This window comes from Limulus polyphemus, unplaced genomic scaffold (assembly GCF_000517525.1).
Source record: "Limulus polyphemus unplaced genomic scaffold, Limulus_polyphemus-2.1.2 Scaffold894, whole genome shotgun sequence".
Lineage (NCBI taxonomy): Eukaryota > Metazoa > Arthropoda > Merostomata > Xiphosura > Limulidae > Limulus > Limulus polyphemus.
Genome location: NW_013666504.1, coordinates 321336 through 341185, shown reverse-complemented (window position 1 = coordinate 341185; position 19850 = coordinate 321336). Strand labels below are relative to the sequence as shown.

Below are 19850 nucleotides of genomic sequence, written 5' to 3'. Positions count from 1 at the left end.
GGTGACGCAACAATATGTTATAATATGTTTAGCACACTACACCTCAACATCTGGTATATCCAACGTCCACTAGACCTTTCAATCAACAACTGCACCGCCCTCTGTGCAGAAATAAAACTAACGTCTTGCAGGATTTGATGACGTTATTGCAGAAAAGTTCTCCAGTATTTCTTCAGAATTCTTTTAGTACTCTAGTGCTGTAGTCTTGTTGGTAGGTTTGTCTTTTCCTGTAAGTTGTATTAAATTTAGGTTAAAGTATTACCTATTAAATGCTGATTAATTGAAGAATAACTTTGTACAAAAAATTCCATAAATGGCTTCTGCAAAGCGATATTTTATCAATTCGTTGTCTGACTATATTACCGGAGAGTCTGTGCGAATTCAGCATCAGCAATTGAAACAGCATTGTGTGGATGTTGTAAAACACATTTTTGCTAAACAAGGCAATAGTTTCCGGGATTGTGATGGTGGTTTGTACGTTGGTGTAGCAGGTGTCTCATACATGTGCTATTACCTCTCACAGCTTCAAAGCTTTAGTGAGGAGAAAAAAATGTTTTTGAAAAATGCAGAGGAATATTTAAGTACTGCATTAGCCTATGCGGAGCAGCCTAAAATTCAAAGTGATAAGTCAATGCAATTTGGATTTCTTCTAGGAAATGGAGGCGTATATACAGTTGCAGCTTTACTCTTCGATGCTTTGGGAAAGAAAGATCATCGTGACAAATTTATACAACAATACATAACTCTTGCAGATGTAGGAATTCCAGTCAACTTTTTACGTTGTGGCTCGGATGAATTATTTGTTGGAAGAGCTGGTTATCTTTGCGGAGCTTTACTGTTGAACAAAAAATTTAAAACACAGGTAAGTCAGGAGTTAATTAACTTCCAATTTTGAAAGTCACTAAGTGTGGCAGGAAAGTTGCCACCAATATTACCCTTTTGATCAAAGGCTATAAATTTAAAGCTATTTTGACACTACTTTCTTTGTGGTTAAGCTTTATTAATACTACTACAGCAACTGTATAATAAATATATATATTTAGAAACATACAAACATAAACTACAAGGTGGCAAAATACATGCTATTTAATTAATCAAGGAAAACACATCATTCATCAAAAGACAAAACAACAATCTAAACAAATTATCTTCAGTTAAGACAGCTTTATTTTTCTAAATGTGTAGTTACTTTGTTTTCCTTTATTATTATATACATAGAGCATGGAAATTTGGCTGTTTAGAGTACTGAAGTGATAAGGAAAAATCAATTTGTGTGTAATCATCACTGAACATTAGTTTTATGTTCTAATAAATGATATAATGCTGGAATTTATATTATTTGAAAAAAATAATAATAATGTACTTTCTTTTTATAAACTTTCTAGTAGGTATTAAAAATAACTAAATTTAGACGTCATTTACTTTAAAGAATTTGAATCAGATGTTCAAGAATGTTATTGGTAAAGATAAACTGTCTGTACTTGTATGTTTCAGATTTCTGTTACTAGATTCTGAATATATTTTGTAGTTTTTAAAAAATAAAGAGTGGACTGAAGTATTGAAAGTATTGAAATATTCTTTATTATTTACTTGACATTTCACCTTTTAGCCTCTATTGAGAGATTATGCTTATAGATCAAGACCACCTTTGTAATAAAGTCTTAAACTGACACACATTTAAAGAAAAAAGGACACATGTATATGACCAGAGTGTTCTCACATGATCCAAATAAAGTTATTATTACATAGGTACATGGCCAAATACTCTTTTAAATGTAAACTAAAATATGTTGATTTATTATAAAAATAAGATCACTTTAAGGTTCATTATGTAAAATAGATAATGTAGCGCTAGGAGATAAAAGTTTGTAATGTTTATGTGTATATCTAAATATACACACATCTCAATCAAATTATTACAGAGATATTAGATATGCTAGGGTCAATTGAAGAGCTGTATGTTTAGCCATTAAAATGGTCAGCCACTAAAGGGCTGATGTTTGGTGGCTTGTATCTGGTGAAAAATGTTTTTTTTTTGTATTTACTCTACAGAAAATATTTTGCTTCAATAATATGCAGATGTTGAAGGATTTTCTGGGGTGTTTTTCAGACAAGTGTTTGGCTTCTATTTCCAGAATGAACAGTAATTATATACTCTATGAATCTATCATATACTTAATGCTTGTTTCACTTAAATTTGGTATCTCTACGTAATGTGAACTCAATTTTTTGTTAACAGCATAAGTATTTAAAATCTAAAAAATTGGTCTCATCCTCCTCCCAAAAAATCTTTTTTTTTTTCTTTTCTAGCTTATACAGGGATAGAAAAAAATTACATTCCCTCATGAAAAGATGCATTTCCTCATTAATTGTCTTTTATTTAATCCATGCACAAACTTTTGCTGGTCATAACTAAAGGAATGTGGATGGACCATGCATTCCCGATTAGGAAAGCCAACTAAAAAGAAGAAATTCCTCAAGCAGAGTTAAATGCCTTGGAATGTAATATTTTAATTCCTTTTTATGTTATAGCTTTTTATATTGAGTTTTGGAAAGAAGTTTACAGGAGTAATCTCAGACCTACCTTTTAGGCTTTGAATTAAAATGGTTTACTTGAGTTTCTGAATAAATATATACCAAGATAAGTATTTACAGTAAATAAATGAATATCTGGTTGCATTTTGCTACCTAATTCTATTGTTTTGTTACTAGTTAATTTATGCAGTGGCATTTTACTAACACCTTAAATACAGCATGTGTGAATGGACAATTTTTTTAAAATTTTAGTATGAATGTTCTAACGTTTTTTTTTTCAAATAGTTGGAAGTTATTGCTAATAGAGTATTCATGATTAGTGTGCAACAATCCATAGTTTAGTACCACTTTACTGAGTCACCTGGGAGGCTCCCATTCATGGTGTATTGGTAGGGTGGATAAAATTTCCATCTATAATTTTTTTTATATAGATCAAAGGCAAGATTAAATGATTGTACTAAAATTTTATAATTTATCCATCTACTCCAAAAATGAATATTAAATATACACACATTAGATAGATAAGCTAGGTATTGCTTTATCACAGGCCTTGACACATCTTGGGTGCCAGGATGACTAAAAAGTTTATAGTGATCTCTATATTTTCTCATATTTTATTCATGCATAGGACTGTGCTAAATATAATTCGAATCTAGAACAATTCTGGACCCTTGGAAGACCGGAATTATATTTACATTCTTTGAGTCCTAAATCAAACTTTGTTTCTACGATTTTAATGGTGGATTCAGCGTTAGCATGCACTCATTGCTGTGAAAGTAAATAAATATACACTGGTGCCTCGCTGGTCTGGGAAAAGCAAAAAATCACAGATAAGAGAAACAGCGGATAAGCGAAGCACTAGTGTATCTCACTAGTTAGTCCATTGTTTAATCTAAATAGAAATTTTCAATATATTCAATTTCCTTGTTTTAAATTATAATCATTTTACTGTTGTTTAATCACATTATCATGAAAAATTATAATAGTCATCATAATAATAATATAAGTCAAGTGTTGGTCGGTCATGCTAAAATTCTCCTAATTTTGGGAGTTACACGAGTCCAATTCCAATTTTTTCTTCTATAATACTTCTTCCTTTGATTACCTGTTCCCGTTTTAGTTAAATTTACTTGCTGAAATAGGCATAAAAAGCTCCTCAATTTTGGCACTTTTTTCTGCTATAGACACGGAAGTGCATTCACACCCTATCAACGGCTGGGAAAAATAAGTAAAAAATTAGTGCATGTCTATGCTTTGGAAATATTACGAAAAAGCCTTTGTTAAAACAGACTGAAGATACCAATTATCTGTATTATATGCATAACTAGATGACAAACTGAACAAGGATGTCTATCGTGCAACATAGAACAAGTTGAGTGAAATTTTACGAAATTTTTATGTGTATTTTGTGTTTTTTTATACTATGTTTTTAATCATTAATCAAATAAGGTTAACCAAGCTACATATATTTTGTACTCCTGTCTTAACAGCTAAAGATAAGAGGCAAGGCTGGGCTTGAACCTGGGACATATGATTTGAACGCATGCCAGATCCTGCACGTGAAAACCCCAGATATGATGCAACACCTGAACTTTTGCAACCCAAATTAATTTCTGAATGACAGTTTTCCAAAAAATGTCAATTATTGTCTAGAATTGTATATTTATTTCGAGAAAAATTTGGAAACAAAACCCTTGGATAATCAAGATCGCGGATAACGTAGATGAGGATAATCGAGGCACTAGTGTAGCCCCCATGTCCCAGAAAAACAGTACTGAAGATAGGTTAGGGACACCAGGCTCCTAAATTTTTTGGCTGGCCCTTAGACCTGAAAATATTTGTCGATGCTTGTTTTATCAGAATTCTTGCTATGGACCAAAATACGCTGGAGCAAGTACCATAGCTAGATATATCTTGATTTAAATAAAGTATATATGAAACAGAAGAAGTAATAAATTAAATTTTGAGAAATACATTGACATTTATGTTTCTTTTCTCAATGTTTTCTTTTTTTGTAATGTATCCTACTTCTTTTACTACATACTGTATTTTTTTTTTTTTAGCAAGTCAAATGCATTTTCAGGAATAGTGTTACAGACAGTTTAATGCACTTCCAAGTACATGAATAACTTAACCAGATAGAATATTGGGTAAAACAAAACCAGTTTTTTTAACCTGTCCAATTTCCCTTACATGACTAGTAATGAATGGAAGAAAGGAGTGAAAAGGCAAGGTAAGGGATTAACATATGAATGTTACAACATTTTTAGCTTAGTTAAACAAATTTCAAACACTGTAGCAATTTAATTAGTTTGCAGGCCTTTATGACAGTATGTTGTGTAGTGCAACACAAAGTTGTACACATCTTTTAAATGTAGTGTTATTGTTCTAGAATAACTTTTTTTTAAAATAGCTTGGTAGTGATTGTAAGGTAATCAGGATTCAAGGTGATTGGAACAGTGTTGGATACACATAACTGTTCAGTTTAAGAGTTATTATTTAATTTATTTAGTGATTTAGTTTTCATAACAAGAGTGTTAAAAGTTAATTATTTTAAAAGCAGTAGTTATGATAAGTTTCATTATGTAACTCTGTACGAGTCATACAATGTGTATATAGTTTAACTGTTGTACTAGGCTTTTGTAATATTGTTGATGTCATTTTACTAGAAGATTCTAAGTTTTTCTCATTTTGTGTAATGTTGTTACTAGAGGACTAAATATTTCTATATTTTTCTGTTGTATGTTATAAATACATGCAGATACAGAAATAATTTAGTGAAAGTAAAAGTGAGTTTAGACTGCATGGTTGTCAGTTTAGTTGATTGGGTGATTCCTAAAGTGAGTTTCACTGCTTGTATTGTAACAACAGAGTAGAGGAGGATAATTTGTCTTGTCAAAAGGTGTTCTAAAATCATTGAATCCCCTTGTGTGGACTTTGAAAAGGAGATAATTATTTAGAGCTCTGGATAAAACTATTGTAAACAGTAGTTATAATGGTGATTTTAAAGTGAGTATCACAGCCTTGTATTGTAACAGCAGAGTAGAGGAGAATAATTTTTTTTGTCAGAGGGTGTTTTAAAGTAAATGAACCTGACTGTGTAGACTTTGGCAAGAAAGAGAATTATTTAAAGCTCTGGATACAACTGTGATAACCAATATACCAATTTTTTTATACACATTTTATTTGTTTGGAATATATATTATTTTAAAAGAAGTGGATTGTGTGCTGTTTGTTTATTGTTGAAATTTATTGCCAGCAAATTACAGACACCTACTGTAAAGAATCCAGTCCTATAAAACCTGACATTTGGCAAGCCAGCCAGGATACCAAAGTGGTAAACGACAGTAAAAGAAGACATAAATGACAGGGGAAGTAGGCCTGTATATGCGCAATTATAGTTGTGGCAAAAATAGTGTAGAGACTACAATCACGCTATATAAGCATATCAACTGATTTTGGTAGATGGATAGAGAGAGGTGAGCAACTTGGGCTAAAAGATAGCAATCTATAAGAGTTTGTTAAACAACAACAAGAAGACCTAGAGAAAGAAGAGCATAGGCAGAGAAGAGAGGAAGAAAGACTGAAAACAGAAAAGGAGAGACTGGAAATAGAGAGAATAAGAATACAAATTGAGAGAGGAAATAGACAGAGAGAATAATAGCACAAATTGAGATTGTCAAGCTCACTCAACAAAAAGATGAAGGACTCAAGAATTACAATGGGGTCAGGGCCAGCCGATCCAAGCTGCCCAGATTTGATGAACAGAAAGATGACATGGATGCTTTCTTGGAGAGATATGAAAGTTTCACCCAAAGTCAGAACTGGGACAAAGGTGACTGGACGGTCTGTCTCAGCTCAGGAAAAGGCCTACAAGTGCATGCAGGCATGACATCACAAAATGTCATGGACTATGACAAGTTAAAAGTGGCATTGCTTAAGTGCTATGAACTTACCAAGGAAGTTTTTTTTTTTTTGGAAGTTCAGAGAAGTCAAACCTGACACTGGAAAAACTGTATTTCAGTTTGTGGAATGTCTATGAAGATACTTCAGAAGATGGACTGAGAATAGTTTTGAAAGACTGGCAGATCTACCAAGACATGAACAGTTCATTATCATTTGCTCAACTAACATTTCATTGTTCCTAAAGGAGAGAGCATCAAAAGAAGTGGAAAAGCTGGTCAAGCTTGCAGAACAGTATATGGAAGCCCAGTATATGGAGGGAGTATAACTGGCAAGTCCAACAATAACTAGTTAAAATTGAAACCAGGGGTGGCTGACCAGAAACAGGATACCACCAATGGTGACAAGAACACAACAGACAAAAGGGAGAAGAGATAATATATTTTTTATAAAATGTAGCAAATCGTTAATGTGTGCATCAACAAGCAACAGCAGAAATTTCAACATAAAGCAGCTGAAGCACCCTACAAAGATGGTGCTGGCAAAAAAACAAGAAGAGAGTGACTACAGTAGCTATCTGCCACAATAAAAAAGTTACATCTGACAGGAAGTCACTATTCAAAGGATAAATAACCAGATAATGAATGACCAAGTTCAAGGTGTGCTAGTTGCTATTCCCAGGGGTTGAGCATAATGGTTTATATACTGTATAGGTAGTCAGATAATGTAGCAAATTGGTATACTGTATAATAATAGTTATGATGGATAACAATTAAATAAAGATAACTTAAAATTGTTTTGTTTGTAATTTATGTAAAATAATTTAATAATCAATCACATTTATTTCATAAACATCCATTTATCACATTTATATTATATACGTATAAAATATTACAAACTGACATAAAATTTATTTCATAAAACGTTGATCTTTGTTTGTTTTGCACATTTAATGGATCACTTTGAATGTTCACGAATATGGCAGTTATTATATCAAGAAGCATTTCGTTGTTAGTTTTGAGTGCATGATTTATAAAATAAATTGCAATAAATGTCCAGAATTCAACATCAGAGAAACCGGAAGAAAATTGGAAACCAGATTCACCGAACATGATAATAAAAAAAAACATCCCATACTTGTATTTACCACCATTGCAACTCAAAAAATCCACAGTATATTTATACAAAACACTGTAATAAAGAACTAAAGAACCATTCCACAAATTTAAAAGAACTAGTAAATAAATAAGAATAAATATCTGAACTAAATTATTGCTAGACTCTAGCCAATACCTAATAAGGTAATCCTCTCTGAATACAAATACTACATAAAATGTAATATGTTGCATTAAAACAATTTCAAGTTGACTAAAAATTCTATAATTTCCATGTTTCATTTATTTTGTTGCTTTCGTCACAAATTTGGTCTATATCAATGTCCATGTCACATTTCTATATCAACACTTCGAGCCTTCTTCTTCTTCACAGTGACTTCCTGTTCTCAGCTTGAGACATTCGCAGCTTTCCCAGATGCCTATGGGCATTTCATTAGCCATGCCTACCACACAGATTAGTCAATTCTGTCACTGAACAAACCACGAGTTAATAATCTTCACACACCCGCTAGTAAATCCTAATCTAGTTACTTAATGTCTAGGCCACTAGCTCAAAATCTACTACATTCACTAAAGGAATAAACCTTCATTGTATGGCCGGAGCGAAGACAAACAACAGTTTCTGACCACCCCAGGTTACCTTTCAGGACACGAAAGTTTTTAACCCAAAATACCTATATGTACGTACCAAGGTGTTTGACTTGAGCACCCCATGGTAACAAGATAAATATACTAAGCTGTGAAGCAATCTGCAGTTGTGTGACCTTTTGTTTCCATACTGTATATAGTGTATTCATGTGTGTCTGTAAATTACATTATTGATATGAAGAAAAGTCATTATAGAAAGGTCGTTATTTGACCTTCCACCCAAAAATCATGGTCATATGTTGCATCTGTAAGGAAATCATTCATGGGAGGTCAGATCAATGTAAAATCATTCTTTGGACAGAAAAAGTCGTATTTAAAAGGAAGTCATTATTGGAAGGGGTCGTTTCCACCAGTGACTACTGTGTCACCATGGATGCTGCTGCCAGAAGAAACAGAATAGAGACAACCCAACAAGAAGGAAGTGCTATCTCCATGATTAAATAGTGCATGATTGATAGCCAGCTCAAGTTAGCATATGGGTCAACAGTGCCACTGGTGATTAGAGCAAGTGACAAACATTGAGAGGCGCCAACATATCACAACACGCCAATAGGCAAAGGCTATGTTGGGGACAAGAAAGTGAAGGATTTACAAGACACTGGGTGCAGTAGTGCAACAGTGAGAACCAGTCTAATATCTGATGATCAGATGATGGGCAAGATACATCTAAGGTGTGCTGATTGATGGGACAGTGAGAAAGTTTCCCATAACAAGAATACAGGTGGACACTCCATACTCTGTGGGAGACCTAGAAGCCATGTGTATGAAGGCACCGATCTATGAATTGGTGATTGGTAATATACCAGGAAGCAGAAGTTTGGAGGAACCAGACAGAAAGGAGACTGATGAGAAATCTGCAGTCACCACAAGAGTTCAAGAAAAGAAAAGCAAGCAAGACATCAATCCCCTACAAATCTCAAAAGGTGACATCCTGAATGTAGGTCTACAGGAACTGAAGGAAGCACAGAAGAAAGACCCTTCACTGCTGAAACTTTGGGAAAGTGCCCGGGAGAAAGTCGAGCATAAGACAAAGGGAAAAGGGACTTACAAAATAGAGGACCAGAAGGGAGTGCTGTACTGGATTAATCAAAGTAGTTCTATTGGGGAAACTAAGGCAATCAGAATCACTTATATGACAAGAAGGCCAAGGATCAACATTTTGAGGTCAGACAGAAGGTCTTAATTCTGCTACCTATGGATAACAACAAACTCTTCCTGCAGTGGAAAGGACCTTTTGAAGTGCAGAAAGTGGCCAACAGAATGAACTATAAATATAAAATGATAGTGGATGGAACGACCAAGGTCTACCATGCCAATCTGTTGAAGAGATACTTCAAGAGGAAAGAAGACCTGATAGATACAGAAATTGAGGCACAGATGGACATGGCAGGTGTAGCTGTCATAGATGCAGAACCAGAAAATGGTGACTTTTGTCATAGAGGATGAAGACCTATTAGACCTGAGACTACTAGGTGGAGAGGAAATGTACAAAAACATCAACATAAGTGAAGAACTGACTGGCAAGCAGAAGTAAGAGGAACAAAATCTATTGTGCTGGTATACAGATAGATTATATAAGACAGACCTCATGCAACACAAGATCAAAGAAGACAAGGGATCTAGTCATAATGAAGCACTACAGCTACCTTATACAATGATAGACTTTGTGTATGAACTGAGAGCAGTCTTTGTATATACTATAAAAAATACTGTAAATATTTCTCTTGAAGAGGGGCTTATTATTGAATATACATGACTATTTAGTTTAAGAGTTATTATTTAGTGATTCAATATTTAATGATTATTTAGTTTCATAACAAGAGTGATAAAAGTTAATTAAGTGATGGATATGACAAATTTTGTAACATAACTCTGTACGAGTCATACATTGTGTACGTAGTTTCATTGTTGTACTAGGCTTTTGTAATAATGTTAATGTAATCTTACTCAAAGCATCTAAGTTTTTCTCGTTGTGTGTAATGTTGTTGTTACTAGAGGGCTAGATTTTTCTGTCACAGGTTATAAATATGTGCAGATACAAATGTAAGATAAGGTAAGTTAAGTTAGTAAAAGTGAATTTACACTGCATGATTGTCAGCTTAGCTATATCGGTTGATTTCTGAAGTGAGTTTCACAGCATGTATTGTAACAACAGAGTAGAGGAGGATAATTTATCTTGTCAAAAGGTGTTCTAAAGTCATTGAATCCACCTGTGTGGACTTTGATGAAAAGGAAATAATTATTTAGAGCTCTGGATACAACTGTTGTAATCAAAAGTTACAGTGATGATTTTAAAGTGAGTGTCACAGCCTTGTATTGTAATAAGAGAGTAGAGGTGAATAATTTGTCTTATCAAAGAGTGTTTCAAAGTAAATGAACCCCCCTGTATGGACTTTGATGAAAAAAGAGACACTTACTTAAAGTTATGGATATAACTCTGATAACGAATAGTGTAAAGAATTTTTTTTATACACGTTTTACTTTTTTTGAATATATACTATTTTTAAGATAAGTGGATTGTGTGCTATCCATTTATTGTTGAAATTTATTGCCGACAAATCGCAGACACCTACTGTAAATGATCTGGCCCTATAAAACCTGACAAGCAGCAAGTTGCATTTGAATTAATTTAAGTTTTAAGAATAGAATCAATTCAGAGTTGATAGAATATTGGTTTGCATCTGCAATATTTATTATAGGGTTTGTTCTTTTTATTATTCTTTTCATAAAAAAAAATGTAAATACAATAGGCCTAATCAGTATTTGTAGAATATGTAAGAATTAGTGTACAAAATTCATAAACAATTAAGCAAAAGGTGGGTTCAGGAAAAGAAAAAAGTACTATACACTAATATGGGTTGTCCAATCCATTTAAAATAGCAGTTAAAATTTTTGCTTTTTACATAAACATATTTTCATATACGTAAGCAGCTTGTGAATAAGATCATTTTGCTACCAACTTTTCAGGTAACAAATTCTCACTACTGCCTTATAAAGTTAACTTCTACCTCTGGTATTTATCTATCTAAATATATGTAACAATATTTTCATTTCCATGTGACTAATGAGTTTATCTAACATACTGAAACCTCAGAGTAAGGTTGATCACAAGAATATAAAGTGTCCTTTTTTTGAAAATGTATATCAGTTACAGTGATGTTCTTGATGTACAGGTGTTTACTCTTGATAAAGGCAAGAAATCAAAATGTTTAGTTAAAATAGACACATTTTTCTAAGATTATAGGTCATTTTATCATTATAAATTTAAATTATGATTATGTTTAGAGATGCTGTCAATACTACAGTGATCTTGCTCTTATAGCAAGAAACTTTCTGCATTATTAAGATTTTGTAGCAAATTTTAAAAATTCTAATTCGAATAATAAAACATTAATAAATAGAATTTTAATATTTATAATTGAACATGTATTGAAAAGAAAACAATTGTTACAAAGGTTGACACGAGTTATACCTGCATCACATACACACTGTACTTTACTACAGTATAGTAAAATAAGTTAATAACCATTCTGTCTATATACAGACATTTAGTAATATAACAGTTTTACTTGCTTTTCCAGGTGGTGCCATCCAGTAAAATTGAAGCAGTATGTGCTTCCATTATTCAGTCAGGACGAGAATATGCCAAAAGACATCAATCTCCTGCACCATTAATGTATGCTTATTACAAAACAGAGTATTTAGGTAATAGTTCATTTTAATGTCAACTTGTATATAGTTTGTGAGAAAGTAAATGTTAAAAAGTGGTTATATTGATATGTGCTTCGTTTGTAGTCTTTTGTTTTTCTGACTTATTTGGGAAGAAAAAAAATTTGCATTCTTTTGTTTGACTTCTCTGTCATGTGAGACAAAATCACTGGACACATAAATTTGGTGAAAGTTACTTATTGTCCAAGAAATCCATACGCCATTCTATGTCTTCATCAGACAAATAGACAGTTGTTATGTGTAAACAGTGGTGGCAACACAGTATGTAGTTAAAATAAAGTTGGTTCTTTTACACAATATTAAAGGATAAAAATGTCATTTGCTTATTATGATAATGAAAATGCTGCACAAATATGGTTAATTCCAAGTAAAAATTGACAAAATAGATTTTAATTTTCCATTTCTGTACTTCTCTGTTTATAATTACACATAAATTATGAAGTTCTTAGAAATAGGACTGGTAGTTTTGAAAAAGGTTTTATGTGTAATTGCTAAAATACACTCAAAGCCTTCAGTTGAGTACTTAGCTACATTGTACAGTGAAAAGAGCTAATATAGCTCTGAGAGCTCTATATTGAAATTTTGAATTTAAATCTAAGAAGGTTATATATTTAGTAACCCTGCATAAGATTCCATTAATGTTTGATATGGAATACTTTGTAAAGTTTTAGTTCCATTGGTATCCTAATTACCAGTGGATTTCATGTATTTAACCACATTTTTCGTAAACAATGTAAGCACCAAATTGCTTATTGTGCTTATGACTGTTGATTAAAGGGCTCCGAATAACATATAATTCATATAAAGCAACTTAAACAAATATACCAATTGATTTCAGTGATTACAGCTAGGTTCCCCAGTGTATTTTACACAGAAAATTAGTGATTTCACTTAAATTGATTTGGTCACTTCTTTATACTGTGTATTATTACAGGCAAATACATAAAATTACTCATTATGATGTACTATGTGGACCCAACTAGTAGTGAATGATATCAAAACCAGTCACTAACTTGATGATTAATACAGAAAAGATATCAACAGGCCACTAGAATGATATCTGGTTTAAGTCATTTTAAGTTATATTGCATACCAATGCCAATAATACACTAATGTTGCTATAGTATAATAAGATCTGAAAATACAAAGAAGTGGTTACATTTTGTTGTCTTCTCAGAATCTATACCAACATTACTGGAAAAGGGGGAATAAATGGATTAAAGCTCAATATACATGTGTATGCTTTTCTTAGTATGTAGTAGGTTATCCTTGGTATTACTGAGGTAAGCATGGTAATCAAACTTTTCTTTCTTTAAACTTGAATCTTGTACACTTTGACCATCAAGATGTTTTGCTAGCTAGAGATTGGTTAAAGTTTTTATCTTCCAAAAAATTGTGTAACACCATAAACAAAACTAAATAGGAATATATTTAAAACAGAATACTTGACAATAAGTAACTTTCACCAAATATGTGTGTCCAGTGTTTTGTCTCACGTCATTGAACATGACAGAGAAGTCAAACAAAAGAATGCAAAAAAAAATTTTTCTTACCTAATAAGTCAGAAAACCAAAGGACTACAAATGAAGCACATATCGATATAGCCACAAAAACTTTTTTACATTTACTTTCTGATTTCTTTTCAAAAATTGGCCCAATACTCTAGGTGCAGCCCATGGGCTATCAGCCATCCTCCAGATGCTTCTTGGTTTCCCAGAATACTTGACAGCTAATCCTGATGCTGAAAGAGATGTACGACAAACTGTAGACTTTATGTTAAGTCTACAGACTTCAAGTGGAAACTTTCCTTGTGCCATGGATGAGGTTGCTATTCACCGTCCTGAACCAGAGGAATTGGTTCATTGGTGTCATGGTGCTCCAGGTAAGCAGTGGGAGTAAATTAGTTGTCACTTAGTGGTTAGAAGTAATAGTACATATGAAGAACCGTTAAGAAGGAATTTATATATAACACATACACAATTTTAATAAAGAAAAATATATAAATGGTAAGTATAACATAGTTTGCCCTTGAGAATGTAGTAGACATTAACCTTAAATGTTTGCTTGTTTTCAAGAAGAAACTATTCAAAAGTATTATTAGAGTTGTATCTAATAAAAATAAAATTGTTTTGAAGAATTTTGAATATAGAAAATTCAAAGAAAATGGGAATAATACATTCTTACATTTTTAGATATATTTTATAATTTATTGATGTAGAATTAGGAATACAGAATATTAAAATACTTATGTTAATCTATAATGTTGTGAATCAGTCCATTTCCTTCAATTTAACAAGAAATTAACCAGTAGATTCAGTTAAAACCTTTTACAGAAAGAAATACTTCATGTTCTAAAAAAAAAGTATTTTACTATTAAACAAAAAAAGAGGATGAGAAGTAAATGAAATATGACACACTTATAAATTTACACTATAAGTAAAGATTTATCACTTTGGTCACTTATGGTAGGTTAACATTTCCTTGTTTAAAGGCTAAGACCTGCACACATTCAAATATTGTTACAAATATTAGAATTGTAATCCACTTATTTGACATTTGAAATAACTACTAGAAACAATGCACAATAACAATAAAACACTTTGTGAGTTTGCCCAATAACCAATATTGCTTGCTAATAGCAAATTTTTTAAAAGTTTTTATGACTTGTTCTATATGGAGAAAACTTTAAAAGAAATTGAGAAAATATAAATGTTATTTAGTTGTATTTTCAGTTGTTGAAAGAAGGAATCAAAAATATATAGTTATCAAAGTAAGCCTCAGTCTGTCAGTTGTGTGACATTATCACAAACTGGCTAGAATATGTCTTAGTTTTATGTTTATGATATATTATTATTTAATCAACATTTAGATACATCTATAATTAAAAATAACCACAAACTGGCTGGAATATGTCTTAGTTTTATGTGTGTGTGTGTGTGTGTGTGTGTGATATATTATTATTTAATCAAGAAGATATATCTTTAATTAAAATATTTTACATTAGATGAGGGTACATTACTTGTTAGTTAAAATGACTAAAGCACTTTTCAAGTTATACTGATTGAGGAGGAGTACATGAACCAAAAATAAATGATGTAGGTATATATTATAATTTTAGTTATAACTTTCAATGTTTAAAATTGTTCTAATTCAGCCTTGTTGGTAGTATAGGTGCATACACAAATAATCATTTTATGTGAAATTTTGAACATAAAACTAGGTTTTTTGGTATTTGGTAATTGAGTTTAAGGCAGTTTCAAAAGTGCATCATTGAGGGACTTTGTATTGTTTGACCTGCTTCAGTGTTTCTATTGTAGTATCCAAAATTTGTTTTTTGTTTCTTAACAGCATATATAAATAGATATAATATAGTGTGCTGTATTTGCTATGCCATTATTTTTTTTATTTATATGATATAAAAGAAAAACAGTTAGACATAGCAATCAATCACATAAGAGAAATTTTATTTAAAAATTTTTAGGTGTAGTTTACCTGATGGCTAGAGCATATCGTGTCTGGCATGATGAGAAATATTTGAATGCTTGTCTTCACTGTGGGGAGTGTGTATGGAAGAAGGGCCTTCTGCGTAAAGGTCCTGGCATTTGTCATGGAGTAGCAGGAAGTGGTTATGTATTCCTACTTCTGTATCGACTAACTGCTGATCATAAACATCTCCATCGTGCTCAGCAGTTTGCTAACTTCATCTTTACAGAAGAGTTCTCAAAGGCCAGAACCCCTGATTGTCCATATAGCCTTTATGAAGGGCTTGCAGGCACTGCCTGCTTCCTCGCAGATCTTCTCCAACCAGATTCCTCCGAATTTCCCTTTTTCGACATTTTTTGAACTGTTTAAATTTTCTTTTCTTTCTTCTGCTTTAGAAATGTTTTTATTTCTGCCTTATTAACAAATTTAAGTAGTAGATAAATACAGTGGATTCTTAATTTATAACAAGTTTTGATGTAATTATAACAATTCATGTGTACCTGTAATAATTCTCTTAATATCTATACCATTTGTGTACTGTATTCATTTTTCATATGTTACAATTAATTTTTACATTCAACAAAATATCAATACCATGATCTTGCAATAGATCTTTAGATTATAAATAAAAACAATTAACTTAACAAGTATATAGTTATTTGCTAGCAGTGAAAGCTCTGTGGTGAAAATGTAATACTGTCCAACACTTGTTGGAAGTTCACCAGGTCATTACCTCTGTCAAAATTAACAGGAGTTAAAACATTTTATGCTTGCCATTAAGATGTTCTGTCTGAAATCATAAAGAATCATTATACAGTTGCAATAAATTAATTATATCGGACTGATTTTCTTTTCATAATTATTAAGAAGTTCGGTATCTTACATGATGTGAAGGTTTTGTTGTAATTTGTTTTCTTGAACATTCTTGGAAAGTTGTAAAAAAAATAGTTGTTTACCTGAAAAAACAACAACATGAATCTCCACAGTAGGTTTTTAAATATGAATAGCATGTGGCACCATATCTGTTGTTTAACTATATGTGTATCTGTATGTGTCACAATGGTGAAATTTTGCATAAAAATATCAGGGTTTATACTCTTTTTGTATACTGAAAAATTCAAGGGCTTTTAACCACCAAAGGCATTTTCTAGAATCTTTTTTTTCAATTTTATTTTGTCCATCCTGTATGAATTTAAGCTAACATTTTTCACTTTTAATTCATACAACCATATTTTTGATAAAAAAAATTTGCATAATTTAATTACCAACTTCTGTAAATGACAGCCTTTTTTCAGGTAACTTCTTCAATGTTAGTGACCATTTGTCCAAGTGATGAAACTAATAAGCTAAGTCATTTAAACTTTCCAAATGAATAAACAAACTCTAGGTATGAAAACTTTTTTTTAACTAGAAACTGAAACACTTAGCTAAAGTTAGTTATTTTTCACTTCCTTCAACCTTTAAAAATTTTTTAACAATTTCTGCTTTACCATAGCCGATTTCCTCAAACTTTAAAATTTCTTAATCCTAGTTGTTAGGTTACTGGTTGCCTCAGTCAGGTGTGGATCCAAAAAAAATAAGTGTTTTGTGGCGAGCTATCAATGTATCGACCTTAGAATATATAAGTTTTGTTAGGTTGTTTGAATTAAATAAACCACAAAATGCACCTTGCAATAAACAATTTATTATGTTGAATAAAACACAAGTTTACTATGCATCTTAAAATATCAAATGAAATACAAATGTATTAAAATCTATGTACATCAAACCAAAAACATAAATGTATTAAAACCAAAAACACAAATGTATTATGACATTACAAGTAGGTATATTCAAGATTACCGTTATTTAGCATCATAAATCCATAACTGATACTTAAAAGAAGTTAAACACAAATATATTCTGAAAAACATATAAATAATATAATTCAAATGAGACTTCTGTCTTTTCTACTACAGTTTTCCTTCATCACTTTAGTGAGATATAGAATATTTGATTTATTAAGGTTAACATTGTTCTGCAATAATCCGGCCAGTCTTTCTTGACCCATCTTAGCTTGCAACTCATCCAAGTTTTTAGCATATTATTCATGTTTGAGAAAGATATTTCAGGACAATGCAGAAGAGTGGATGAGAGAGAACATTTTTTTTTCTGTTCTTCCACAAGTCCATTCATCTCAGTAACTCATATTTGAGCTCAACTTCAGTGACAAGTGTAGAATACAACTTTATTATAGGCTTGAAAGATTCAGTAGATTTATCAGTTGTATTCATCACAGACTTGAATGATCTGGGAACATCCAGCAACAAATACATCACTGAAGGAACCAGAAATTGTGCATGCAGAAATAGCTACTTGCATTAGAGGATTGAATCTTTATTTCAGCTCTGCCAAAAATGATCCAAGAAAGAAAAACATTTATGTATTAATACTGTTGTTACTTTCACCAGAAATTTACCTACATTCCTTTGGCTTGATACTAGTCTTGTAATACTCTGTGGAATTTCCAAGTCATCTTCAACTTTTTTAGCTCGTAGATGTTCTGAACAAACTCTTTCTTAGTTTGATAACTTTCAACAAGTCTCTGAACTTAGTGTATTTCAGTTACAGCACCTATGATATCAAGTGTAGAAAATGTAATTAGTTGCATTCTGGCAGATTTTGTGAAAGCAAGAATGTATTGATGGATATACAAATTTGCAATAAATTCAAAATTGCAACTTCTCATTCCCAACAAATGACCTTCATCTTACACCTTCTTGTGGTTGTTTCTTTGCTTCATTAACACATCAAGCCACTCTATGAAAATAGTTGAAACATCAGCCTGGTTCACCCATCTAGTTAGGCACATGACTTATTGTTTTAAAGCTTTTCAGCCATGCTGGATATAATAAAACCAGACTAGAAAATGCAAAGGGACTCCCAAATGAATTTTAAAGTCTCTTTCTAGCATGTTTCTGATCCTGGAAGTTTCACAAGAATGGAAGATTACAAAGTGTGGTTGAAGCAGAGAGTGTAAAAAGCTGGTAGATAAACTTCTTTGATGACTGTAGTACATTCTTGTCTGGCCCTATTCATATTGGCTGTTGCATCAAATCCAATGCTGCAAAGTATTTGGGGATCCAATCTTAACTTCTCAATTTCTTTTACATAAAAAACCAGTAGTTTCTGTCATTTCAATTTAAACCAGTTACTTCTTTATACAATTTTCTATCAAACCAATACTGTAAAGTGGGAATTAACTGCTCTTTCTCACTCGTATCTGTTCCCTAATCAGTTTAAAATGAAAAACCCAGCTTTTCTCAGTATAACCACTATCTGCTTTTGAAGAGGCTCTCTGCTTAACTAAATCAGCTCATTTTGAGTGATTTACTGGAATGATGAGCATTTCTGAACTTCGATCCTATAAAGACCCACCTTGATCTCAGTTGTTTTTAGAAACTGGTCACAATATTTCACTTGTTGATTTCCTGATTTTCTCTTGACACTTTTCATAGTAGCTTCTTTGTTTTTTTGGATCATGTAAGTACTTTTGTTTGGCTCCAGCTGCAGACAGAAGCAGTGGTTTTGTGGAATTCACAATAAGGATCCTGTCAACATGTTTATTTTTTTAATACAGGGTCACATGACCTGTTACTTTAACTCTGTTTGTGATATTTAAGAAAGCTTCCACATCCATTCATCTATGAATCATTCTCTGGCTGCCTTATATTTTTTTAAATTTCATTAGATAAACCCTAAAATAAGTGACTATATCCAGTAATTCACCTCTAAATTGACACTACTTTCAATTACAAGTTTCCCTTTACACACTTTCGTTTCTTAACATATCTATATTAGCGAGTCATTGAACTTTAATAGCTAAAATTTTGGTATTTTGAGAAATAATTTTTTGTCGCTTACAATTTTAGAGCTAAATGCATAATTTGATTTTATATAAACATCATCAGATATGTTACCAGCTTATGCTGCATTTTGAATAACTTAAGCTGTTCAGATTATGAACTTCATGTTTATGGAAAAGTTATAATTCTAAAGTCTCAGTCAAACTGTCAAAAATTAAGATTTCTGTATAATTTTAATGATACTGTAATACATTTTTGTTTTCTGAAATGTTTATTTGCTGTAGAGTGACAAACTTACACAGTAGTTACTTTCAATTCCATTAAATAAAAGTTTGTAAACTGCATTGTTAAGGAAAGTGTATAATAACTGATAACATTTGTCAGATAATCTTCAGACAAAAATTCAAGAGAAAAAACGTACTGGCAGTCCTTTAAGGCAAGGTTAAAATGTCAATTTGAGTATTTCTATTTCACTACTGTTCAGTATTTGTTCTTCAAAGACACTATTAATACTTAGTGTAGTTGTAATGCGGTAATTCTGGATGAACTTTTAAAGATTAGAGCACATTTGACGTAATTGGTTGTTGGTTAT

At 31.9% G+C, this 19850-nt stretch overlaps 1 protein-coding gene across 1 annotated transcript; it reads left to right on the top strand.

Moving 5' to 3' along the window:
• Positions 1–52: 52 nt before the first annotated feature.
• Positions 53–19602, top strand: LOC106461086 (lanC-like protein 3). Its single transcript, XM_013920876.2, has 4 exons — positions 53–862; positions 11783–11906; positions 13597–13812; positions 15412–19602. The coding sequence occupies exons 1-4, from the start codon at positions 314–316 to the stop codon at positions 15771–15773; spliced, it is 1251 nt and encodes a 416-aa protein (XP_013776330.1). The 5' UTR covers positions 53–313; the 3' UTR covers positions 15774–19602.
• Positions 19603–19850: the final 248 nt, after the last annotated feature.